The sequence below is a fragment of the Lasioglossum baleicum genome, chromosome 13 (genome assembly GCF_051020765.1).
Source record: "Lasioglossum baleicum chromosome 13, iyLasBale1, whole genome shotgun sequence".
Classification (NCBI taxonomy): Eukaryota; Metazoa; Arthropoda; class Insecta; order Hymenoptera; family Halictidae; genus Lasioglossum; species Lasioglossum baleicum.
Window position 1 is genome coordinate 13447794 of NC_134941.1, and position 26739 is coordinate 13474532.

Genomic DNA, 26739 nt, shown 5'->3' on the forward strand with positions numbered 1-26739 from the left:
TATATTGCGAGAAGCGCGACACGTACAGGAGAAAGGAAACTTTTCCCGCGTTGCATAGCGCGGGACAAGGCTCCGAAGTTCCGCGGAATAACGCCACGCCGCGTCGCGTCGCGAGTTTCTCCAAGAGAAAATTAGAAAAGTCCGACGAACATCGCGGCAGTGCCGGTATCTGTAATTGTTCGAGCGAGAAGTTTCGTGGATCGCTGTTCGCGGAGATGTATTGCAAAAGCGTAGGGGTACATGAGAGGGGAAAGAAACGAGAGAGCTTCCGCAATATATTTTCCGTGGTGTACAGTCAGCAGTTTGTACTAACAATCACTAATGAGATTCAATGACGTTGACTCGAGCAGTCGACAGGGCAAGGGCGTCCTTTCGGGCTGGCCTATCCAGGACCGGTGTCGTCGGTCTGCCGAGGGTCAGGAATCGACCAAGAACCAAGACCAACCTACCTCATCGACTTGCTGACGGGACCATCCTCGACGAGGACGCCTCCGAGAACTGGTGAGTGCTTCAATCTTTTCCCTCGCCTCTCGAAACCCTGCCCCCTCATTCCTCCGGACCTATCAAAATCGCCGCATGCGATCATCGCATGCAGAAAATCGAATTCGTCCTCGTGATTATGCTATACGAAGCGGCAAGAAATTTCAGAAGATTTTGCAGCGATTTCGACCCTCGCCTCGTTATCATTTCCCCGCGGTCTTATATCGCGATCCAAGGGCGTGCAACAACAGCAAGATTGCAACATGCAGAATTCCGAGCACGATTCCGGCGCTGCTCGAAGTCGGCGAAAATTCTACTCGCCTCATCCGAAGGTTAATTATAATATTGTCCGCGGTTGTGTGTGGCGTGCGGAAAAGTAGAATGCCAAGGTTCACGATTATTTGCCGAGGTTGCTGGTTGCTCTCGGAGCGTTCGAGCCACTTGAAAAATCAGATACACGTTAGAGGAGATAGCAACTAGCTCGTGTGAGAGAGAGAGAGAGACCCTCAAGAAGGGATCGTCCCGGACGGGCTTTTCCGAGTTTTCGCGATACGGGTGCGACCCGTGGCTGCGTCCCACGTTTCTGCAGTCGTCTTGTGCAGAAGCCAATTAAGAAACTGACGAAGCTGACCTAACTAAGCACCCTCGGCTCGTTAATGATACACCGCATTGTTCCGGGGCCGCGTGTTCGCGGTTTCTTGGTCGCGGAGGCGTCAAAAACTGACGCTGGACCCCCGCGGACTCGAAACGCCAGTCTCGATGCCTCGTTAACCCCTTTGCACTATGATTTATTTGACGATCTTCTTCGAAATCTTCGAGTCTGACTCGACGTTGACCCCCTTATCTTGAGTTTAGATCGTTGGTAAAGGGTTCGTCCTTCGGTGGAATCTATCAGCGACCACAGGAATCCGCGTGATGCTATTTGGATAGGGTCCATCGGTCGTAAGTGGGCCACTTACGCGAACGGTTATGTTCTCCGTTTCGCGCGGCAACGACCATCGAAATAGCGCCGATTTAAGAGCGTACCGCGAGATCGAAGCGATTCATTTAGGGGAAACAGAAACGACGACGCTCGGATTTATCGCAGTCGTTGCCGGTTTTATTGAATTCCCCGCACTTCGTAGGCCCCCGGCTGATCTTGGCAAGCTGTGTACATTGCCGCAGAAATGGATGTTTAGATCGGGACAGGGAAACGTCGACGTGTTCATTATTTTTGTTTAGCAGGCTGTCGTCGATTTTTCAGAGAGAAAGTTCGATATCGGACACGCAACGGTTCGCATGCAGAGCGCGGCGATCTAATAAATCTGGGCTGGAAGGCTCCGCCAAAACAGAAGGTAGATAGGTGGCTGCTGCGCTGGTCGTGTAGGTTTCTCTGTTTGCGAAAAATAGGAAAAACACGAGCGAACGGGTGGCCCGGCCCGTACCGGCCCGATCGAAACCAGACGCGCGACCAAATATTGGCAGTCGCTTGGGCAAACAGCGGAATCCGTTCGGCACCGAGAATTGATTAAGGGTTCCGTAAACAGCCCTCGTCGATAAGCAATCGCGCGATATCTCCCGCATGAATGGGTCACGCTCCTGTCATCGAATTCCTTTTCGTGTCGATCTCTATCGCTCCGGGAACCGGAGACTTATGCGTTCCTCGTGTCGGGGGTCGATTACGTCGCCTTGAAAATCTCGTGGGTACGGTGACCCGAATTTTCGTGGACCGTAAATATCAGGGAACCCGTGGACGAACGTACTACACCAACGCGATAAAACAGCCGAAAAAAGAGATATATCGGAAATTATTAACCCTTTGCACTCAACCGTACTCTCCGAGGAAACGTAAATCCGGCCGACAACTCGAATTATGGTGCCATAACATCGAACATTCTTGTCCCATTAAATTTGTGTCGATAAAACTTCATAGCAAGCCTGAGTTAAACAGATTTATTATGTTGACAACTCGTGTTTTGTCCGTTAGACTTAAAACATAGACATCGTTCTTCATTCTTCAATAATCATGCCAGAAAATTCCACAAAACCGTTGTTGAACAAGCAGCTGTATTGGGTTGTAACATAAGTTCGTAGGGTTTTCTTTATTAATTCTTTTTATTGAATATTTTGAGTTCACCCATGCTCCAAGTTTTTGAGCAAATCCCATTGTTTGAAGGTGGCGAGAGATTGTCATAGCAGTACTGGCCATCTTCTTGGCCAGCTCCCTGCACGTTTGACGGCCGTCCTCCTTCAAAAGTGTCTTAAGACGGTCCTCTCGCACTTGGGAGGTCGACTGGAGGGTGCTGTGTGTCTTCCAGGCCGAAATTGCCATTTTTGAAATTGGCAAACCATTTCTGTGCAGTAGATTCTCCTATAACGCCCTCATTGATACGGCGCAGATATTTCTAGCTGCTTCGGTGGCGTTCTGGCCTTGATGAAAAGCGAAAAACAATAGATGTCGAAAATGGTGATTTTGCCCGGAAATTCCATTTTAGGTTCTGTTATGTTACTCAAGACTACGTTATTCAAGATAACGATTGGAGCACGCTTGTAGAGCGGAAAAATCACTTCGGAATGGTGTACACAATTGTTTAAAAAAGTAGGTAAATTGATTCAGAACAAAAGCGAAAATAAAGCCTCTACGAACTTATGTTAGAACCCAATATTACGAACGAAATTAATCGTTGAAGAAATTCTTTTTCCCATTCACCAGGAAATTATTTCCGTGACTAACAAATAACTAAACCCGTTCGAGTGGGCCGGTAGACGATCGGAGAACCGTTTCCGAGCGCAAATGGTTAAAAATCGATTTCTCGAAGCCATCGGTTCCTGAAATGGCGGAGAGCCCCGATAGCCGGCTGAAAAATTAACGGCTCAGGCGATCGATAGCCGCCGAATCGAACGTTATCGTGGATTGAAACGGAATCGAGGAACGGGACAAGATTCAGGAGAGCTTTCGGCTCCCGTCCTTCTCATTTTTCTTGCGCCGCTGCTCGCGGCTTATTTCCTTGCTTTCGTAGTCGCGACGATCGATTGGACATCCCTGGCTCGAAGCGATTCCGGCCTTGGCAATTGTATCGCAACAATTGCTATCGTCGAGCCAGCAATCTCGCGACCGATCTCTCGAACACCGTTATCTTTTCCGATCGGCTTTTATCGCTTCCCGGACGCTTCTTAAACTTTCCGCGGGCCTTCTCGCTGCCGTTGATCATTGCAAGTTCAACGCCGAGGAGCCCGAAGTAGTTTCTAATTTCACCAGGGGATTCGATCAATAAATCTGTCGGCTTAACTCGCCGAAATATTTCCTCTTCCCTTGCCGCGACCCCGTTTCCTCGGCCGTGTCCGACTATCGATCATTGGACGGAACTTTTCGACACGGAAAATTCATCCAAAGCTGGCTCTCTTCTCGGGAGAAATGATCCTCGAAGTTTCTGGCGCGCGTCTTTGCTCGCACTGCAAGTAGAAACGGCTGGAAATGGTCAGACTGGTGTGTTAATTTGAACAATGTCAGCAAGAGAGCACGGTAGGGCTAGTTCGGGCCATAGGAAGGTTGTCTCCCAAGGATTATATCGTCGTTGGAAGGAAAACGACGGTCGAGATGCCTCCGGTCTACCCTCTGGAACAGTTGCTGACCTATTTCGCGGCGATACTACCGCGTTGTGTTTGCTAAATGTGTCAGCCACTAAGTTTCTTTGTCTCCCGGTCGAATTGTGTCGAAGCTTAAACACGATACCGCTGTTCCGGTGAAAATTGGTTGGTCTTTCTTCGGTTACTTAGTATCCGTGGTTCCGTAGGCGGGGTATCGGTCATATTTGCCCGCGCTGCAAGCCGGAGTTTACGTCGACGGCGATCTGCCTCGGTAACTCGCGGAAAAATATGTTTTCGACGGTATTTCCGATAAAAGGCAGCTGACCCCCTCGTAGCTTCCCGTCGGGCTCGATCTCGGAGACAAATGCGACTTATATTTCCGGGCAACTATCGCCGGAGAAGGAACCGAGGAAAGTCCGGGATTATCCATCGTGTTCCTCGGTGACACGGTTTCAACGGATCGACAATCTTCCCCGCTGATCGCCGAGCTCTCTATTATCGCGTCCCACGATAATCTTGATCCCCCTCTGTGCGCTGATCGTTAACTGAATAAATAATGATTTTTCAACGGTCGTTCCTCGATCGACGCGTTCTTCGGAGAGTGTACGAACATTGTGTAACGGTAATGAATATGCAATACGCGAACCGTGTATATCGTTTGACCGGGCAGCGCGCGAAAGCACCGCCGCGCCGCGCAGAATGTCGATCTAATCGGGTTCGATTCAAACGGATAGCCCCGTGCGATCTCGCGACGACTGCATTTCGCACCCCCTTCGGTTTTCACAGTTTTACCGTCGCGTCGCGTCGACGCTATGGGGCGAGCATTCAAAATTATCGCTGACCCGAGGCGAGCCAATTGATCGACCTAATCGAGCTTAATGGGAACACGCTGGTACACGTGCCGCGTAAACAGCAATTCACGATAAAAGAGTGAGAGACAGAGAGCCACGAAACACGGCTGCTTTCTTCTTTTATCAGCTATTTCTAGATTGCCGTTGAATCTGCTGGATGGACGGCTTCCTTTCTTTCGATCCCACGCGAGACAGATACTCCGTTACTTTAAATCTCCATGAGCAAGATAATTCTTTCAACAGAGTCAAACTTTTTTTCTGAATTCTCCTTGAAACAGCTAGTTTGCTCTTTCAATTCTCCGCAAGACGGATACCTTGTTGCTTTAAATCGCTATGAGCAAGATAATTCTTTCCTCCCGAATCTCCGCGCGAGCGTCAACCTCTTTTTCTCAATTCTCCGCGAAACAGCTGGTTCGTTCTTTCAATTCTCCACGAGACGGGGTTTACCTCTTTTCTTTCGTTTCTCCGCGAGTTGCTCCTCTTTCTTCGCGAGAGGGCTGCTTTTTCTCCGCGAAAGAGACCGTTTCTTTCTCTCCGCAGAAAAACAATTATGTTTCTTTCAGCTCTCCGCGAGGGAGCTTCTTTATATTCCCAGCGAGGAAGAAAGATTGCAGCTTCCGCGTGGGATCAGTTTCGCAGAGAAGGCAAAAGTCGGATTTGCCCTTCTGTGTCGAGGCAGAAATATTTGTAGAGGAGGTGGCTCCGTCCTTCGATTCCCCCGAATTCTCGTAGCTCTGTCTATTCTTGCGGCACTTCGTCAGGAGGACGAGTCCCGGAATGGATCAGGCGGCAGACGTTTATGGTCGAGAGGTAGGTTCGCACGCGAGAGGATCCCCAGCGACATAAACAATCCCCGGAACCGGGAAGCACGAGGAGCGACAGAGACTAATGCGATCGCGGTTGCGACCTTGGTGGCAAACAGGAACTGCTGGAGACAGTAGGCATGGTGGTATGGTTGTTCTCGGTGAGGACGGTGCTTGTACAAGTTCTCTCTTTTTCTCTCTTTCTCTTTGCTCTCGTCAAGGTGAAGCAGTACGGTGTCGGCACGCGAGCAACGACGGGGGGCTAAGCGATCAGAAAGTTGCGCGACGATGACGGATACCTTGGAAATTCTGACGAACACAACACGCTGCCGCCGCCAGGCCGCAGCGAAACTTTTCCAGTCGGGGACACGCGACGGCAATTCCAACCAGCCGCAGATACCGATCTAAGACGGAGGAGGAAAAAGGGCCGTGACAAATTTCGAACAACTTGTCGAGATCGAGAGACTTTCGGGGCTGAAAGCTCAGTCCGCATCAAGATCCGTATCACCCCCAGATGATTGTTAACACGTTCGCTACCGGCAACCAGAAAACTACCTCGAAATCGCAGCGATTTATTCAACGAAACACGAGCTAACCAAACAACACTCGTCATAGTTTCTCAAATTCGCTGCAGTTTATATTCACTTTTAAAAAGGTTCCGCGTAATTGCTGAAGCCTTGGCCCTTTTGACGACAATTTAGTCGTATATACTCCATCTGTACTCTACTTCTGTAAATACGTACGCAATCATCTCCATCGCAAGGCACATGCTTTGATAAACAATCGTCTAACTTCAAGGCACATGCTGGAAAAAAGTCCTGCTAGATTCTTCTTCGTTTATAAAGAATGTATACCCAAGTACACATAGGCGTGAATAAGTTCCAAATCGGATTTACTTATTCCGCGAGTTGGTTGGTAAAATGGAAAAGCCCCGGAGCCATTGCAATCTCTGACGGAATCCGATGATTGTCGGACGCCGACGCGAAGACGGCCAATCGCGGCGTCGTTCGTTGTTGGCGGAGAACAATCGTTGGGCAAGTTAATTGTACCTGGTCGGCAGAGCGGTTCCATCGAACTTTCGGGCCGACGAAAGTTGGTTCGTAAGCAGATCTCTGATTAATCCGAGAAGCTCTCTCTCTCTCTCTCTCTTCGGGTTTCTTGGGCTCTCCACGGTGACAAAGAGGAATGTCCCGGTTTTACTGCGCACTTCAAGGTGAGGCACGTTAACACGCAACGCGGGGAGAGAATAGCACGGGGATTGAGAAACGGCCAGGTGAATGCGACAAGGCTACTCGGAAAGAACAGAAACGCGTCTTGTTGTGGCCGCCTCACCCCCTCTCTCCTCGCTCCGTCAACGTTTACGCCATTCCCGGTGCATTGTTCGTTTGAACTTTGACTGAAACGAGGTTCCCCGAGCTCTTCGTGTTAGCGACACGAAATTCCTTCGCCGTCGCTCTGAGGTCTCGTGCTTTTCTTTCGATAACTTCTCTGGCTCCTTGCTACTTAGAGGAAGTGAAAGGTTTAACCCTTTCACTATCGTGGACGAGATATATCGTCACCATGATTTGTCGTACAATGCTACGGACGAGATATTTCGTGTATCTAGGTGCACGGTAATGCACAACTTGGCTATTACTTTTTAAACCAATGGACATAAAAGGTGTTAGGTAGCGGCCAAGTTTGAATAATTTAGCCATCCATGTAACTCTTCTAAAATTAAATAGCGTTCTTTTAAACTAATTTTTACAAACGCTTTTTTCAGTATTGCAAGAGGTATTTCTAAGCTAACGAACTTGACCATATTTTGTTTGATCTGACAACTTTTACGGCCATAGGAAGTTGGCTCCTGTTTACAGGATGTTTTTGTTGGGATCTTTATTACTAATACGAAGTGTTTCCTTCGTGGCGCTAAAAATTTGGAATATTTTAAAATTGGGGCGCGTGAAATTTCAAATACTAAGGCAGCTTTGTTGATTTATTTGACGGGCAGCATCTTCGGATGGATCCGGAACGCTGGATTCCAACGAACAATTATCTTAAATTTCGTCTTAGGTGTCTGACCATTGCCGGTCGTTTCTCCTTGCAGCCAAGCGTTCCCCACTGAAGTTTTCTCATGCCTCGCGTTTCCTCGGGGGAAGAACAATTACCACGGGAGACGCGGTTAAATAAAGAGAGGTCGACAGAGGCAATTCCGACGCGTGTCTCGCGGAAATGGTATTAAGCGTGCAGAGGAACGAGGCGATTGTTTCCATCGCCTGTGATCGCAGCGCTGGCTCCTTTGAGCCGTAGAATCTCGGCCGGTTGGAACACGTTAAGCCAAGCAACACAGCAACGATGTCCATTTAACCGAGTCGTCGTAAAGGGCATCAAGCCTCGTCCACCGTGCACTGCTTTCAGAAATCTAAAAGGGGTTGCCTTGCATAGAGCGGTCTCTTTCAGCGATCGTGAAAAGACAGAGAGGAAGGCGAGGACGGGAAGGCGGAGCTCTCGCGTGAATAAAAACAGGCCGGTGAATGAACCATCACGAATAAAAACGAGCGGAGGCTGAATGAAGGCTGAGTTTCTCGTTCGAGCTCGGAGATCTCAATCTCGCGTCGAAGACCGTGCGTGACCATCATGCTAGCTCGGAACCGGCTCGCGCGACCGGAAACGATGCATCGACGACCTGCTGTTTAGTGCGGAGAGTGTAGAGTGCCGGGAGTGTGGAGTGCCGCGTGTCGAGGCAGCCCGGATGTCGCTGGACCGGAAATGGAGCCGAGCACCGGCCGATTAATACACGTTTTCAGCCGGTCGCGGCCGGCACGCGACGCTCGCTCGTCGAAATAAACGACGACCGGCTCGTTAACTCGCCGCAATCACGATCGAGACGAACGCGAGTCGAACGCTGGCCGAGCAGAACGGCTGCCAGACCAGTCTCGACCAAACCGAGCCTTAATTCTGGTCTTTCTGCTAGAATTTCGACGGACAGCGTCGACGCAGAGGCGTGTCGTCGGTGAACTTTCATTTTCCTTCGATCGAACTAGTGGTATTCGGCTGAGGAGTGTTCTCGAGTCGTGCACTGTCCTCCGAGATTGGTCCCGAGAGGATTTTCGAACTGGGGAGTCGTCGTTGTTATTCTAAAGCTCTTAGGGAAGTAATTGGAAACGCGTGGGCGGGTCGACGGAGTGCTTCGAGTGCGAGTCCAATGTTTTTCTTCGACTGCGAGAACGGGGATTCGTCTCGGAGTGCTCTCGAGGCGTGGACGGTCTTCCGAGATTCGGTCGAGAGGGATTTTTGGAAACCAATTGTCGTAATTACTCCGGAGCTTCCGGGTTAATCATTCAAAACGCGTTGGAGGGTCCACGGAGTGCACGAGAGTGTCAATGAAATGTTTTGGAAATTTATTTCCAGTGTTATTAATTCTCCAATTTTCGAGCAAAGCGATTGAGAACGAGTAGGAGTGGAATATTTGGCCGGTTCGAAAAGTGTTCGATCGTTCTACTTGCCGCTAACGCTGCGGGCGTTTTCGCGGAGAACAGAGAGAGCGAGCGAGTTCGCTTATCGATCAGTTCGTTAAGGCTATTCACTCTCTCGAGGCGAGACAAGAAGAAATGTTTAACATAGTTGCGCGTACGAGTTTCTGGCGGAGTTATACGTATAACGGGATGCAATAGCGGCGACGGATCCCGGGAGCGAAACCGCTTGCGGTCGGCCATCGCGCCGCCCTTCGACCGAGTAATTCCAATATTCTCCGTGCGGACGCCGAAGACGAACATGAACGCGATCACGAAACGCGAGCAACTAGCGTGCAAACCGTTGAAGGCCCTCTGGCCGACGCGACCACCGCCGCCGGCCGGAGGAAAAATGAATGACACGTCGACGGTGATCGATAGCTAGACAGCGGATGCGTGCGAGACCGGAAACCGTCCGAGAAGGCAGGCAACGCGTTTCAAGGCGACGCGCTGACTATTTCAGGGTGAGCCACTCGCGTGCACGCAACCCCTCTGCACTCCGCCGCGTCGCGTTCAACTTGAGACAACGGTGACAAAGGGATGCTCGGGGATCGCGGTATTTATCGGCAACGCCACCAACTTCCACGGAACCCGCTGTAAATTGGAGGCCAGACCGCGGCGATCATTCGCCGGAATCCTGGCTATTTACTCGTGCCCGCGTACACACATATTACTAAACTACCCTTTGATACCTCGGCCACCGAAGTGACTGAATTTATCCATTTCCCGGTAATAATTCCGCGAACCTTGCAATCCCGAGAATCCGATGACTCTCGCCTCTGCAACATTTCTGTAAGCTCGATCGGATAAACGCAATTATCGTACGAGATGTTATATACCAATTTTATATCAATAAAATAAAAAAAATCATACACAATAGAATTATTCTAGGTTGAAAGAAATGTTTGATTTTCAAGTTAAGATAGTTCCGACTGCAAAGAGTTAACATTAAAGCACGAAACATGCAAGGGTGTTCATTTGAGCTCGCGGTTTCTCGCGATCCCAGACATTTCAATCGCAGGTTCGGCTGAAATCGGAGGAGCAACAACGACAACGCGAAATGGAACGTGCCAGTTGCCTATCGAGCCGAGTGTGCAGTTGTTTTGAGAGGCCTTCGCGTGCTCGCACGCACTAGCCGATGCGGAGGAGGGCCGAGTTACATTTCGTTCGGGCTGCAATTAACAAGAAATTGCGGCTGCGACTTTACCGGGTCAAAGTAATTTCATCGACGAGTTCTCTCGATGATCAAGCAGCTGCCGCGACTGTATTCGCTCTCGTGTCCCGTCAATAAAAAATATTTCCCGCCGGGAAATCGTATCTCCTCGCATCTGAATTGTCGCGGTAACAGGCCAGCCATCGATTTCATATAACGCCACGGTGAATGAATGTCCGGTACCGAGCGGCGTCGCGTTAACCGGCATTGTTACTCGTCTCGCAGAAATTACGTTTCCGCGATTATAACGGTCGAACGGCTGAGCAACGATCAACCGAATTTCACTTTGCTCGGAGGGAACGGTATTTTCAGTGGACACACGGGTTCGCACGAGGCCGGTGGAAAGCGGTGTTTTTACAGAGCGTTCGCGATGGCGTGAGAAAACGGCGATTCATTAGCTATTCTTCGAACGAAACGCTCGCTGAATAAGATTATGAATATTTAACGGTAACCAGCGGCGCGATCCACGCGATCGAACCGGCGGCGCCCAAGGAAAACATGGAAAAAGCGAGAACGATCTGTCCTGCTGAAAGGATCGCGGGATTTCGAACTGAACTTTGCCATTTGGTTTTCCCGCGCGAAATTCTCGCGAGCTGGTTCGCGGCACGCTTGCCAAAAACGATGAACTCTCTTTCTCTCTCTCACGCCTGGCTGCACGCGATAATGAATCATATTAAACCAGCGTGGTCACATGCAAATGCAGGACAGCAGTTTACCAGTTTTTAGGCATGTAAATTCCTTGAACCCAGCCCGCGGCAATAGCGTGCAACGCCGCAAGGTAATGTTGCCAGCCCGGCGAAAGGAGAGCGGGAAACGGCGACAAGGGGCCGGAGGAGGGGACGGAGAAAAAAACGGCAGTCCATTATGTGGATCTATTTGTATTACGAAATCATTCTGTCAACACGCCGCGCCGGGGAATCGATGTCAGGGCTGTCCGGCCGCGGTAAACGTCGATAATTTCACCGCGGGTTACGAAGCGATCGCGAGCTCGCGCTTCAACCCCTTCGCCGAGCGTGCGAATCGAGAAATTGGGCCTGCGATTTCTTGACAGGGACATTGATGACATTTTTGAAACAAAATAATAGTTGGCCTGAATAAAATGGTTAAGAAAGTAGGTTCCACGGAGTCTTTAGTAGCCTGTACGGAGGTTTATTAAAGTGATCGACGGATCGTTTAAGGTGCAGAGAGCCGTTGGCGCGATCCAATCAGCGAGATTGTTCTTTTGGTGAGGAACGAGAGGCAATCGGGTAGCTTTGTTCCCGGAAAGAATACTAATTCGATGGCTAGACGGACAGCGAGGAAGACAAAGAGGCCAGCAGCGAGTGAAGGGGTGTATAGGAGCGTGGGAGTATTCCGATCAATCTCGGTGTTGTGTTTTTTTTTTTGTTCTCCGGTTGGTTCTTCTGTTGCTGGTGGATGGAATCCGGTTGTCGGCGAACGTCCGCCCAGCTACTTGATCTAACGAAATAACGAACGTGCCGTTGCCGACACTTCGATGCATACAAATGGCCGTTCGGAGACGGACTGGCGCATGGCGCGACCTCGCCGAGCCGCGAAAGCTCATGAGAATGGGGTTGATTTGTTCCTTGGTTGATATATGCGCGTCGATGGACGTATCGCGACCAGGGAGAGAGAGAGAGAGAGAGAGCTGTGTTCGGTCGAGTCGCGTAACGGCCAGGGAAATTCTCATTACGCGCTCCGGGAATCGTTGGAAACCGTCCAAACGAAACCGCCGTGAACTTGTCGCCACCCTAACACGCCCAATACAACGTCTCCCCCGTGTGTCCCTTCGCGAGCCGAGCCGCTCAGAACTATATGAAATTTCATCCGAGCCGCCGGAATTTCCGGCAAATTGAACATACCTCTCGCCGACCCGCAGGATTAGCGCCCGCTCCACTAGCCTAGCCGTATTTTTGGGAAGATTGCTCCGAAACGAGCCGCGGCAAATTCATTCCACCGCTCGAGCAGCTTAACGCTCTGAGCAGTCCGCGGGATTTTTCTGCATTCAAGATGAAAATGGCCCAGTAATACACAGAACAGCCGAGTCGTAATCGACCTACAGAACGTTGCAACAACATCATTCTCAGTTTACTAAACTTATCGCAGGTGTGCATTTGAATGTCCTAATTTACGGACTCGACACGATAGCGTGAATTTCACCACGTTTGAATTTTGGGTGGTGGGACCGGGGATCTCTGCATTGCCAACTTAAAAATTGATGTGGCGTCGACATCTTTGTTCATGCTTGAAACATCAAATTTAAAGTTTTCATAACAGTTTTGGATGATCGAATTTCTTTTCACTTGTTCATAATAATTATTGATGAGCAAATTCATTTTGGTTGCTTATTTAGTGAGTTGTCTACTCTTTTTCGGATGGAGGAAACCTGTGAAATTCATTGGGAAGGTTTCGTACAACAAGACGAATCAACAGAATTATAAGAACAACACAAAATCTGTTTGTTTGTCACATTAAATTTTGATTGTAGCAATTCAGTTTAAGAATAAGAAATTTATGAAATAATTTATTGTCTACCATTTGAAAGTTGTGCTGTTTAATAATAACTAGCACAAATTTCCTTCATCAATAATTGTTATGAGCGATCGAAATGAATTTCTCTCATTGATTACTGTTATGAGTAGACTGCGGATTTTATGCATTTATAACAAAACTGGGAACGTATTTTTTAAAGCAGTGGACATGTGTTGAAAATATTTAAGGACATCAATGCATTAGTTTCAACTTAATAGGATAATTAAAAGAAGGATACAATTTTTATTCGTCTCGATATTCGCAGAGCAGGCGCACAAAATCCAGCGATCACAAACCGGTTGCTCCGAGTCGGAAGCTCTTTTCAATCTTGGCCACAAGCTCGTAATTACAAATCCGGGGCCTGTCCAGGACAGTGGCCGCGTCGGTGTCAGCCGGCTGCACAGCGGGCAGCGTTTTTTTTTATGCCCAATTACCATGGACGCCTTTCGTTAGCGTCCGCGGCCTGGCTGGCAAATGTTGCGGCAAACGCTCGCCGTTCTTGCGAGAAATTGCCTATCGATCTATATGAGCCGGCATTTTTTTTTCCTCTATTTTCCACGGCGCGAACCGGATCTTGGACGCGCGTACGTCATCGGCGCGCGAGCGTGCGGCTAATATCGGAAATTGTCCAACGATCTCTGGACAATTTACGAGGCGTCGCGTTCGCGGGCCATTCGTGTCTCCGGAAGTTCGTAAGGGTATTGAAATCTCCGGTAGAAGGGTGGTTCACGGGGTGGAGAGAGGGTGGTCCCACCGGAAAAACAGGAAGTTTACGAAATTTCGCGATAAACAAGCACAGAGAGAGAGAGATCTCGGGGACCATTTCTCACGTGCACTCCGAGAACGTCCCAGCGAACTCCTCGAGCTCCGATCCATAAAACACAACCCGGCTGCGGGGGTGGTTTTACACCCTCGAGGTTAACAAAACGTGGGATTTCCTGCTCGCGACTTCCTACGCGACAAGTAGCGCGCGTCATACTTGTACGTGTGATCGTTTCACGCGTTGAGGTTGTTTGTTTCCGTGTTGCACGCGTCGAAGTTGTATATGTTCATGTTGCACGCGTAGCAGTTGTGTACGTCTATGTGGCACGCTTGGAAGTTGTGTACGTTCATGTCGCACGCGTCGAAGTTGTATGCGTTCGTGTTGCACGCGTGGAAGTTGTATGCGTCGACATTCACGCGTCGAAATTGCTCGCACACACAACAGGAAATCCCACCTGCATCTACACCGAACAGCTGGAGTCCGCACAGAAGAAAAGGTTGGGCGAACCGAGAGAACGCGTCGAATTGCATCGGGTTTCGTAAAAAGCAGTGCAGCGGTGCCGGAAGTGTGCCGAAGCGGACGTCGACTGTCGCATAGAGATTTGACAGGCATTTTTCCCATTGTTTGATAAAAACATGCGACGATTTAGCGGCTGGTCGGCACGCGCGCCACGTTTCCGTGTATCGCGTCGCGACGCGGTGCTCGTCAGCTTCTCTCTATCGATTGGCAAGTCTGACCTAACACTGACACACTTCACTCGCCAAGTCTGACCTCTGTTCCGTATCGACCATTGCCATAATCTTAGGATTTCCACGATTCATCGCGCTCCCGAACACTTTTGCGCGGCCATTTCCAGGATTAAGCTGGCCGGCCCGGCCCGGTCCGTCGGTTTCGATTATCGACGACACGCCTCCTCGCCTAGCCTCGCCTAACCTCGCCAGGCTAGCACGCGTACACTCCTGTAAACGGAAATTGTGTCGTCGTCGCTGCGACGTTTATCGAATAAAGAGACGACGAACGAGGGATCTCGCGAAATATCTCGCAGACTTTTTCATTTCGCACCGGCGCGAGATGAATGTTGATCTTTTACGAGCCGGGATCGATCGATGGGGGGTACGTGCGACGAATCGCCGAGGCTATACGCTCCTGGATTCCAGCGATTGCAGGTTCTAAAGTCTCGTAAACCACGATTTCTTCACCCCCGCGCGAACGAAAGTTGCAGACTTGTATTTAACGAACCATGCAAACTTGTATTTTTTCCGGCTAAAGAAACCCTGGCCGCATTTGTATACTCGGCATCTGACATTTTAATGTCGGTTCCCTTGAGAAAATAATTCTGACCTCATTCAGAATTTTTTACTATACTCAGTACAAGAACACGTCCTAATAAAATAGTCTACTAGATTAAGAGGATTCTATTTTCACAGTCTGATTACATTTTGCACTCAACTCGGTAAAATTGTGCCGTGTGGAAAGAATAAAAATAGCCGAGTGATTAATGATTGAACATCCAGAGAGACGAGGCAAGAGAAACAAAGAATAGTTTTCTTATCGGGCCTCGAGGGTCGCAGTTGTGGGTAGCGACGGTAGTTCTCGATATATCGGAAGAGGCGGTTCCAGTTTCGTTTGCCGTTGGTCGATCGGCCACGGCCGTTCTCGTCCGTGTCTAATGGAAACCGACTTTCTATATTTTCCAGCCCACTAACATGTGGTTCACCCACGATGATGGAATCTTGGGGTCCTGGAAGGACTGGTACGCCCCCGCCGCCTCTCCCTCACCCGCCAGCTGGGAGCAACATCGGTGCAACGTCTGCAGCGACCGCAAACGTTGCACAGCCCAGCACCACCGCGCCGATCGCCAGTCCCGAGGGTGTCAGCGACGTAAGTATTATACCAGAAATAAAAGGACACACCGTTGGTGGAAGCCTAAGCGCGACTTATCCGAGCGTTGCGGTGTTCGATCCGACGGGAGGAACGTGTCGCGGCGCTAAGACGGATCGAACGACAGTTAATTCACACGATTAAAGTCACTACAGACACGTTCCGGATATCGGGGATTAATCCAGCTGTGACGGCCGCTCCTTCCATCCGTTTCAATTACCCTAGCAACCTCGATGATCGAGCGTAATGGATGCTGGCCGCGGCATCGAGCCGAGCTAATAGAATCACCGGATCGTATCCGAAATTGTCCATTTCCAGCGCGACTGTCCAGCTTCGACTACTCCCCGGTCCAGACGACTTTGAAAAGCTTCGATCGATCGACTCGTACCTAATTTCACATCGTCTTGACCCTCGAATCTACTCGAAATATCTGCTTCATTACGTTTTCAACCCATTTGCACGATTAGCGATCATTATAGGAAAAACGAAATGTCAATATGTCTTCCGCCTCTTCTTACCTAACATAATGAAAAAATTGGCCAGGAGAGCATTATTCTTCGTTCTTCCTTACGACGCAAATGGGTTAATAAGCGGGGAAGGGATCGAAGCGTTCTCACGGGGCGCAGAAAGTGCCGGCGATAAAATTGAAGATTATGAGCAGAAGCGAAATGGAAAAATCGAAACGGAGGCGTGCAAGGGCGAGGTTGCGCCGAGCAGCGGGCGCTGTTATTAAACCTACCCTTGCACGGTTAACAGTCAAAGCGTTAAATGCAGGAGAAAAGGGTCTTGAAACGGAGAGGCCGCCGATAAAATAATACGCTTCTGTTTTTTTTTCCTTTTTTAATTTCGAGGAAACGGGCTAACGATAAATCGTTGTCGGTACAGCGTCTCGAGTCTCCCTGCGCGCCGCGTCGAACAATGCCGGGGCTCTCCCGTCAACAAGCCTTAGCCTTAAACCATGCCCTCAACCCCGAACGCGGAACGTCCCACCCCTCGAGCCCTCGGTAAATTCAGCCTGATCGCGTGCACTCGCTTCAAAACACGTCCGGTATCGATCCTGTGTCGTAGGAGTGTACGCGATGCTAACGATATTCCAGCCGGCTGTCACGTGAAACGGAAGTCCGAGTCAAGGGTAGCTCGCTGTGTGTTCACGTACCTCCCCTGACGCCCTGAAGCATTCAGACACTCGCGAAACACGAAGTCGATCGGAAGAAACTTCCAGAAACCATTGTCAGAAACGATAATTAGCCATTTAATGAAGGATACTGCACCATGTCTGGCCAAAGCCTACACTCCGCGACAAAACTATACGACATGTGCGAAATTCGATGAAAATTCTATGTAAGTCTTGAGTTTTGCCTTCCTTCATTCATAGTGTTATTTTGTTTACATTATATGTATAGAAGTATATTCTACAGTTCTACGAAGTATCGGAGGCACCTTATTTTATCAAAAATTACAAATTTTAATGAAACTTTTTCAATCTATTTTAACAACATTGCCGCTATGGAAATGTATGTACTTCAGTTGATTCTTTGGATTAATAACGAAAACTTTTACGAAAAAATTCGTTCGGGCGCAATATGCTTGACGAGATACATTCAAGAAACCTGATAAACACCTAATTAAGTTCATTTATACAACTGCTGTTAGGGAAATAGTGCACTTGGTGCCGTCTATACTCGTAGGGCCGTTCTTTTGGGCCCACCCCAAGGATGGGGGTGACCGAGTCGCTTGTGTTTTCCAGATACTAAATGATCGCGCTGTGCCTCTCAGATCGGTTGCGCCCGACGGAAGGTTAATAAAATATTAGCTAAAATCGCAGGTGTCTTATATTACGTTGGCAAATAAGTTCGTTTGGTTTTTGTGATTTATTCCACTGTAAAAAACCGAACGAACTTATTTGCCAACCCAATAGTTTTGTCGCGGAGTGTACCTATTATTCCACTTCTCGAAAAATGTCGTTCAACACTTTCGTACGAGATACAGCTGGTCAAGCGGAATTGTTGCTTTCGGTTCCAGGTCTCCCAAAAATCGGGGATTTGGGAGGGCGGCCATTTTCCCGGCGGCGGGGGCGCGGAGGGTGGTCCTTCCCGGAGCGTTTCGCACGCGGCGAGCCTGGACGCGATCTCCAGGAAGACGGTGAAACCGGAATCGAGGACGCCGTGTCGCAGCCTGACCTGCAGCGTCTGTAAGTAGCCAACTAGCCGATCGTTCACCGTGTTGCTCGTTCGCTCGTCTTTTTTTACCTTCTGTTTTCTCGTGTACTCGGTATTTCGTGGGTTGCCTATTGACGTGTACTTTAGCTCGAGCTTTTCTCTGTGGAACGGCGATTTTGTTCGTTTCGTTTTCTATCTCTCTGTTACCTTTTTTTTCTCTCTGTTCCTTTTTTAATGGCCGGTACGTGTAATTAGTTTGTTGCATTTTGCCTCTCGGTGTGGTCACTCTCTTTCGTTTCGCGATCGAACAAGGACGAGAGACGGGATCGCCTCGTTCCCGAGGATCCAGGATCAGCCGTGTCTCGATCCTTCGAGATCTACGCTCCCCCTTCCGGCGTGTCCCCCCCCCTCCCTCTCCACGACACCTATTCTACGTACGCGTGTTCCACAGCCCCCCCGTAATTGCGATCGACGACGCGGAGCATAATGCTGTCGCATGCGATATTTCGTGTCGCGAATGTTGACAGATAGCGACCGCCACGTGTCCCTCGCCGATGCTTTCGTGCGCCGCGGTTATCGATAATGATGAATGCTCTCCGATCGAATCGGTTCTCGTACCTGATAATCGATAGATCGTGGTGAACGCCTCGCCGCTTTACACGACCTCCCGTCTACGCTTTCTTTCCCTGACGTGCGGTTTTGCTTGGTCGCTTTTCCGAGCGCGAGCGAAAAACTGCGCCGAAAATGTGCACGATAAAGATCCATCATTCCATTTTCCAAAAAATATCGTTTGACAAATCCTGTTTGAACGGGTACGCGTACCGTAAACGCAATCGATTAACCCATTTGCATCGTTAGCGTATCTGTACGCGCTGGCTCTCCGGTCATCGTTACCGAAGCCCGCCGCTATAATCAATAATTCGTAACAATATCTACAACAAACGCGCACAAATCACCGAAGTTGCTTTTCCAAATTGCTCCACCTACTTGGACGCGGAAATCAATGACAAGAACACTCTCTTCCTTTAAGTTGAGTGATAAAATCGCAAGAGATCTTATTTAACAATACAGAAATGGAAAAGACAAAGTTTTGCAGATCTTAATAGAATTTGCTTTAATTAATAAAGCAAATAAAATTCATTTTGAAGTCTCCTCGAGACCAGAGGGTCCAGCAAGGAAGCTTTGTCCTACATTTTCGGTTCAGTGTTTCAGAATCGCACGGAGGGGTGTCGACCACCCCTGCGGAGTTGAAGCAGCGTCGAAAACGTGTCGCGTCGCTATCTGTCGACGAGAGGGAGGCTCGAAAATCGAACGGGGCGCGCGCGTAGAGTTGTTTCGCGGATTGGACGCGAGCTGGCGCCAGTTTACCGGTGCCGCAACCCTTCGGAACAACCCCTGGAAGCCTGGGAGCCTCGGGAACGTGATCTCGTCTCCGTTCCCCGTCGGTCACCTCCCCTGTCTCCAGGCATACCCTACGCGCGTACGTCCGAGAACCCCGTGTGTGCTATCAGGCCTTAACCGCGACCGTAACCGTAACCGTAGCCTATCGGTGGCGGTTGCGGGCCGTTGCGGGATGTTGTTTCTCACCAAAAAGTCAAACCATAGAAACGTATTTTAGTAGCGGGCCGAGGGAGCGAACACGTCACTCTCGAGCGACGGCCAGCGACAGTCGATAATCTCACCGAAGGTAAAACAGGAACGGAGCAGCCAACCAGCTGCTCCCCCTTTGGTTTTCTCTTTTAACCGACCGAGCGCCGGCGAGTTTGCACCCCTTTCACAACTTACCAAGCGCTTGCGAGCTTACTTTTTTTGGTCATGAGCTTACCAAAGATAACGAACCGTTGTCCGATTGAGCTTCCATAGGCCTGTTTCTTTTTACTTGGACTTTTTTTTATATATAAATATAAATATATAAATATTTAATGCCTCCATACTACCTATATATGATACCTGTTTACTCGTCTTCAGTCTCCCCTGTCTGTCTGTCTCTCGCTCTTCTTCTCTCATCCTCGGGATCTTCGAACGCGTCTCTCTCTCTCTCACTCTCTCTTTGTCTGTCCCACCCACCTTTCTTTCTATTTCTCCTTGTCCACCGTTGAGCAAATCGTGATCCGATTACGTGATTGTTCTTCACCTCTCTACTTCATTAATCAAAGAATTCTTTGAAGTAAGAAGAAGAAGTCCTCGATCTACTAATCGGGGTGATCGAATCACTTTTCGCTCAACTCTGCCTTCATCTGTCTCGTACATCTCTACCGTATTATTTACAAAACGAGCACCGTAGCATCGCTCGGTCAGCCATTTTGTACTCTGCGCACCGGAAGTCGTTTCATCCCTCGTCCACCCCCGTCATAAAAAAATTGTCCTCAATAAGCCAAGCCCTTCAATGAGACTGATGGAAACAGGGCTGAAGAATCACGAGAGATTCCTCTCCCCTTTCAACCCTTAATTAAATGTCACTCCTAAAAATCACTGCCTGACGTCATGGTCCCTATACATTAATTGATTTACACTTCTTCGAGAAAGTAAAAATCTGTAAGAATTTTTATGAAATAACTAAACCAAGAATAATCACAAATTTTCAAATACAATTTGGTGGGCGAACGTTGTTACCGCTTCTGTGCACGAGTCAAGTCCGGCTGACCGCAAAACACGGCTCCTACTTTGCGTCTCGGATCAAAAGATCGTTCTTGATCTTCGGTTCCTCGTCGATCCCCTGGAATCGGTCCAAATCTCGGTCGGATTCTCAGACAGAACAGCATCATTGTACAAATCATCATCAAATACCGACTCCCCCATTTGTACGCTCTCCTTGTTTTAGTTTTGTTCTGTGGTATGTATCTGGATACGACGTACACGGATGTAAAAGTTTCTAAATAATAATTCTCTCTATACTACATATAATACAAGTCTACATATATCTGTTGACGAATTAACTTACACGGTCTTTGCAAAAAACATTTAAACAATCTTTCTTTCACAGGTATGCAGCTTCCTAGTGCGAATTGACTAACTTGTTAACGACACACTACTTTAACGCTTCTAGATCGGAGATATAGGCTCGGTTGATCCGTTGGTTGGTTTCTTGACTACTTTTTTTGTTCACTCTATACGTCCGTAGGCTCTCTGATTATTGGCAGCCATTTGTTAAAATAGTTACACAGTTCTCCAGAGTAATCAGCCTTTTGTTGGTGAATTTTATTCCTTTTTCCGTACATCGATTAGACTCGATATCTACACTAACGAGCATAATTGATTCAACACACTTTAAATCAGAATAACTTTTTTATGAATGGACCGAACGACTTCAATTTCTCTGTAAGGCTAGAAGAATTAGTTTAGTAAATGACGTCTAAAAAATATTTTGAAAAAATGCATTTGGTCAGAATTGCGAAAAAAATAGTCAAAATTGATTTTTAATGTGCCAATGACGAAAATTTAAAAGATGTGTTTAAATGATGTATGTTCTGAAAATTTAATTTAAATTGGTTAATTGGTTTACGAGTTATAAACAATCAAAAATGGTAAATCTTGATAATCTGGCAAAATTGCAATTTTTACCACTTTCGATCGTTATAACTCGTCAACCAATTAACCAATTTCAATGAAATTTCCGGAGCGTATATCATTTATACCAGTTGACCAAACACATCTTTTAAATTTTCGAAATTGGCTCAGCTAAAGAAGTAGTAAACATCAATTTTTACTATTTGTTTTCACAATTCCGACCAAATGCATTTTTTCAAAATATTTTTTAGTCGTTATTTACTGAACTAATTCTTCTAGCCTTACAGATAAATTGAAATCGTTTGGTCCATTCATAAAAAGGTCATTCTGATTTAAAGTGTTGAATCAGTTATGCTCCTTACTGTATATCTTAGCTTCTTCACCACACAATACACACACACACACACAGACAAGAGTCCATAGACACATATGTATTTTGTACTCTTAATTAGATTAGTGCGTGTGTAAATTGTTAATTGGTGTTGTACCATCGTACACGTTTCTCCAGGCGATTGTAATCCTGCGACTCTTATTACGTTTGTTGAAGAATAGTTTTCTTAATTAATTAGCCGTCGAGCCGAACGATTTTCTTTTGTTTTACGCCTCGAGCTCGCTTTTTTTCGAGAACTGAGAACCGAATTAATAGCTCGCGTACACGCGTTAGTGCGCCAGGTTAATCACGTTGTTCGATGCGATTTCATTTTGTTTGGGAGACATGAGTTGAATAGTTTTGTTACTTGATCGAGCCTGTATTTCACACGTATAGTTCTTGTAATAAATAACTAGGTTAACGAAAGTCATCGAGCAGCGACACGGCGAATCGAAATCCTTTTTGACGCGAGCGTTTGTGTTTCTAGCAACTAAACATTCGAAAATCTTTCCCGGCGTCGTGTCCGAAAGTGACTTGCAGAAATGGCGGACGTCCAAGGACCGGAAGTCGCCGTCGCTCAGCCAGGTGGGACCGGATTCCATCAAACACAAAGTGAGTGTACTCTCATCTCTCGTCGATTTATCGAATCGATTCATTTCCTAGCTGATTTCCCTCCTTTATTCTGTTTCAGTTCTCCTTGCAGGACAATGGATCGGCGAAATACTTCCAGGGGGCCATGCACGCGTCGAACATGGGCGAAAAAGTAGCACAGGTAAGCCACGACGCTCCAAACTTTCTGCATGTTGTCTTAAACGCCATAGTCCTCGTAAAAAAAATGTGCTGACTACTCCGAAAGTAAAAAATTTTATAATTTCTAATCAAGCTATCGATACAAGATTTCCGAGAAGTTACTAATCGATAAAATGAATTTGAAAAGTTTCGCGAACTTTTCTTCCGGAAGTTTCCATCCCCTCGAGGTAGACACGAGTATTTTTTCGAGAGTTATACTACTGGCGGCACATCCGGTGGCTCATGGCGAACTCCGCCGAAGAATCTTTATGCAAAGGACGAGCCACTTCCGAACTCGGAAGACAGAATGCAACGATTTCACGGGGGGAAGAGTCGAACTTTTAATAGTGTAATGTTAGAGAAGCTGTTTTCCGGTCGAAGTATCGGAAATTCTTCTGGTCGTTTTCTCTTTCGTTCCTCGGAGAGCGGGGATGGCTTCATAACGCAATCTCTGCCGGAGCAATTACGGCTCGTACCGAAGACGAAAGGAGGGATTTAAGTTTTCTTCCTGAACTTTATCAATTTCGATTAACCGACCACCCGAGGGGAAAACGTGTTTAGCTTTTAATAAAGCCGGGCGAGCCGAACGGAAGCTCGCGGACATTTGATTAGCTCTTCACGTTCGATGGTAAATATTAAATATCGAAGAACATCCCGCGGAAGTTCGCCATTCTACGGAAATCCTAGGAAACGTTCGAACACGCTGCTCGTAAATTATTCCTCGTGCATGGCTCAAGAATGCTCGTTTCGCGGAGTCCTATTCTACTGTTCGTTCGTTTTATGTATTCCCTTTGGGACCATAAGCTTCTCCGGTAGACGGCACCTTTTACTGCTGATCACGGAAACCGTGTACCTTGACTTGATATCTTTGATCTTGATTTCCGACTCAACCTCGCCCAAAACAGAATGTTATCTTTACGATGGAGTCGCATTTTAATATCACTCGGCTTTACCGTCTGACCTATCGCGAGCTGTGCTCCTCGCTTCACAGGATCTTGTCGATTGTGTAGCCTGCCCGGACATATTTGTCCGGAAATAGAAGCTTTTATTCGAGGGGGAAATTCGTTGTCCGGAGGACAAACTGTTGGACGTTTGTAACGTGTCTGATACATGCTAGGCTATTCTACTGAATTTATAGAAAACCTGCTGGGACGCTGTCGAGAGTGGATCGTATATAAACAGGGACCAGGGATTCTGAAGAGAAATATCGTCTTTCGCGGGAGAGGGGGATTTGATGTAGGTCATTCGATGTGCCTGACATATTTCCTGTTATTCCACTGAATCCGGAACGATGGAGACATCTGCCAATTTTTTCCCGTTGCAATCTCTTTCCGCTACACTACAGGTTATTTAGTACCGATTAGATTCGACCGCCGAAAAAAGAATTAACCGTGTTCCTCGCTCCCCGTCCGACTTATTGCACGCTGTTCCACTGCGACTACGAAAAAACTCGTCAGAATTTTTAATCGTTCAATACTGAAAAAAGCGTTTGTAAAAATTAGTTTAAAAGAACGCTATTTAATTTTTAAAGAGTTACGTGGAGGGCTAAATTATTCAAACTTGGCCTTGGTTACTTTTTAAACCAATGGCCATAAAAGGTGTTAGGTAGCGGGCAAGTTTGAATAATTTAGCCCTCCATGTAACTCTTTGAAAATTAAGTAGCGTTCTTTTAAACTAATTTTTACAAACGCTTCTTTCAGTATTGCAAGAGGTATTTCTAAGCTAACGAACTTGGCTGCTGTTTACAGGATGTTTTTGTTGAGTTAATTCTACTGCATACTACGGTGTAGTTCAAAGAAATTGCAACACAAAATATCGTCAGATATCCGCCTCGTACCAGATCCAGTGGAACAGCAAGAAACATGTCAGACATACCAAAGATTTCTGCAAAGAAACGCTCGAAACTGGAATTTTTCGCGTTGCATGTTTTTGCTCGACAGCGTACAAGCGTCTGACACTCTCGCGGAAGAATTACGAGGATTATCGTGACACCGGGTCGTAATACGGCCCTGAGTGGCGCCGATCAGTCTGCGCCGCAGTTTAGTGGGCGGGAATACTCCTGCAGCGCAGGATTTCTACGAATCGCCGGGTGTTCCGCGGCGCTGTAACGGGTCCACGTTGTTACATTGTTTACGGAGCTCCGTGGAACGGTTTTCCGATATCGGGGCGAGCAGTTTCACGCCCCCGCAACCTCTAGAGACAACAGTAATCCCGAAGATCTATTTCGGGGCGTCGGACGCGGCTGCAGCCGTCGAACCGGCCGAATAACAAACGAACCGAAGTTCTCGGGCTTGCAAAAAGAGGATTCTGGTTTCGCATCGAATTTATTTTATTATAAAAGTGGACGCGTCACTTCGGCAACAAAAAATGCAATTAAGAGACTTGCAACGTGTTACTCGGACGAGCTAGAAAAATATATTGCGGACGCGGCTGCAGCCGTTGAACTCGCCGAATAACAACCGAACCGAGGTTTGCGAACCTGCAAAAAGAGGGTTCCAGCTTTGCCTCGAATTTATTTGATTATAAAATTGGACGCGTCACTTCAGCAACAAAAAATGAAATTAAGAGAGTTGCAACATGTTACTCGGGCGAGCGAACAAACGAACAGAGGTTCTCGAGCCTGCAGAAAAAGCGTTCCAGCTTTGCCTCGAATTTATTTTATTATAAAATTGGACGCGTGACTTCAACAAAAATTGAAATTGAGAGACTTGCAAGATGTCACTCCGGCGAGCTGGAAAAATATTTTGTCCGCCTCCGCGCGTACAGGGACCATTTGTTTTGAATCGAAGCCGTCGTCGCGGTGCGCGCGAATATAATACAGAGATCGGGAATCGATAGTACGTATATCTCGGTGGCAGCCTCCCAAAAGTTGTCGACCACACCGGATAATTTATGACCCTCGGCCGTCGACGAGAGCCGGTGACAAAGCGAGAAGGAGAGACAGAGATGCTCGCTCTTGCCTCTCGGAGGCTGGGCGAACAAAAGCTCGCGGCAAAGGTCTCTCGTCGAAGATCAAGTGTCCACTCGTAGGTTCCTCGCCGCCCTCCCTCGTCGTTGGTTTTTCTCCTCGGTGGAGGGTGAGCCTCGATCGAGTGGCTCCTCGATCGGTCTCGCTTAGGGGCGCCGGCTTTTAAACAATTTTCTTGTTTGAAATAGCTGCGACACACGACCGTCCCAACATGGAGAGTCGAATGTCTCGAGCTTTGACTTTCGATCTCCTCCGCTAGAAACGTCAACACGACGATTTTTACCGGGACACGCGCGTCAGACGGTTCCCTATCCTCCACAAAGGAATTGCACGGGTTAACAAAGCATTGTTTCGCGCGTACTTTTCATTCGACTCGAGGTGGCGGACCTAGAGAGCACAGGGCTGATTTTCGGGTTTGAAGTACAGCTTCGCGAGCAACAATCGGAAGCGGATATCGATTCGCCGGGAGAAATGGTTCGCGGTCGTTCGAACAAGCAGAATTTCTTACTAACCGAGTCTCCGGAAAAGTTTCTGCACAGGAGTATATACACGCCTGTAGTTTCGCGAGGGGAAAAATTTACGAACGATGAAGAGAAGGCTCTCAGGTTCCATAACCGCGTGATCCGTGTCGCGTCTAGTTCTTTAAAGCCACAGAAGTGACTTCGTCGGGTCTTCGTGGTCGGATCTTTCGTTCCCGCGAAGAAACACGAGACACGTTCGCTTCGTCGAGCGAATCTGTACGAACGTCGGACCAGGTGAAGTTTCAATTTCGGCTGGTTTTTAAACCACCCGAGAGAGAGAGACTGGGATTTCTTCTGGTAGAATGTGCCCTCGGAATTGCTGGCACGTGAACCGTGGCAACTTCGTTTTAATCCCGCGCCGTGCCGATCGACATTTTCTTTGTGAAAAAAAATACGAGGCCGGTCCGAATTCCATTTAGACCGGCGGGGAGAGGCTTTTCCGCGCGCGGGCATTCAATCGGCGAAGCTCATCATCGTTGCTAAAGCTATTTACGTCGGGGGCGAACCCGAAGCCGCCGATATCGATAACCGATACTGCGCCTGTTTTTTCAGCCCCGTCTCAAACAATATTGCGACGATGACACGACGACGACGATGACGGCGACGATGTCGCTACGGAAACTATTACGGTGAATTAAACGCACGGCCATTGTTGCCGGCAACAATCCTGTCTGACATTGGAAATCCCTCGGCGGCCGCGGTTACGTCCAATTGTCCGCCAGAAGCTTCCGTTTCCGGCCCGGAGGACCGCCGACAGGATTTTCGAACCGCGAAACTCCCCAGCAATTATTCTTAACTGCTGCGGCAGCTTCGAATCAATTGTCTCCTCACGATCTTGATGGGT

At 48.1% G+C, this 26739-nt stretch overlaps 1 protein-coding gene across 15 annotated transcripts in view; it reads left to right on the forward strand.

Moving 5' to 3' along the window:
- Sei (potassium voltage-gated channel seizure) overlaps window positions 1–26739 on the forward strand; it is a 137526-nt gene that overhangs the window by 47550 nt on the left and 63237 nt on the right. For 11 of the 15 annotated variants that reach the window (XM_076437258.1, XM_076437256.1, XM_076437264.1 and 8 more), the window contains 6 exons: window positions 351–501; window positions 15398–15581; window positions 17604–17772; window positions 19359–19427; window positions 22105–22229; window positions 22309–22389. In XM_076437258.1, coding sequence (XP_076293373.1) covers window positions 351–501; window positions 15398–15581; window positions 17604–17772; window positions 19359–19427; window positions 22105–22229; window positions 22309–22389 — 779 coding nt within the window. The remainder of the gene's footprint in view (window positions 1–350; window positions 502–15397; window positions 15582–17603; window positions 17773–19358; window positions 19428–22104; window positions 22230–22308; window positions 22390–26739) is intronic. The other 4 variants (XM_076437263.1, XM_076437267.1, XM_076437260.1 and 1 more) reach the window with 3 other exon arrangements.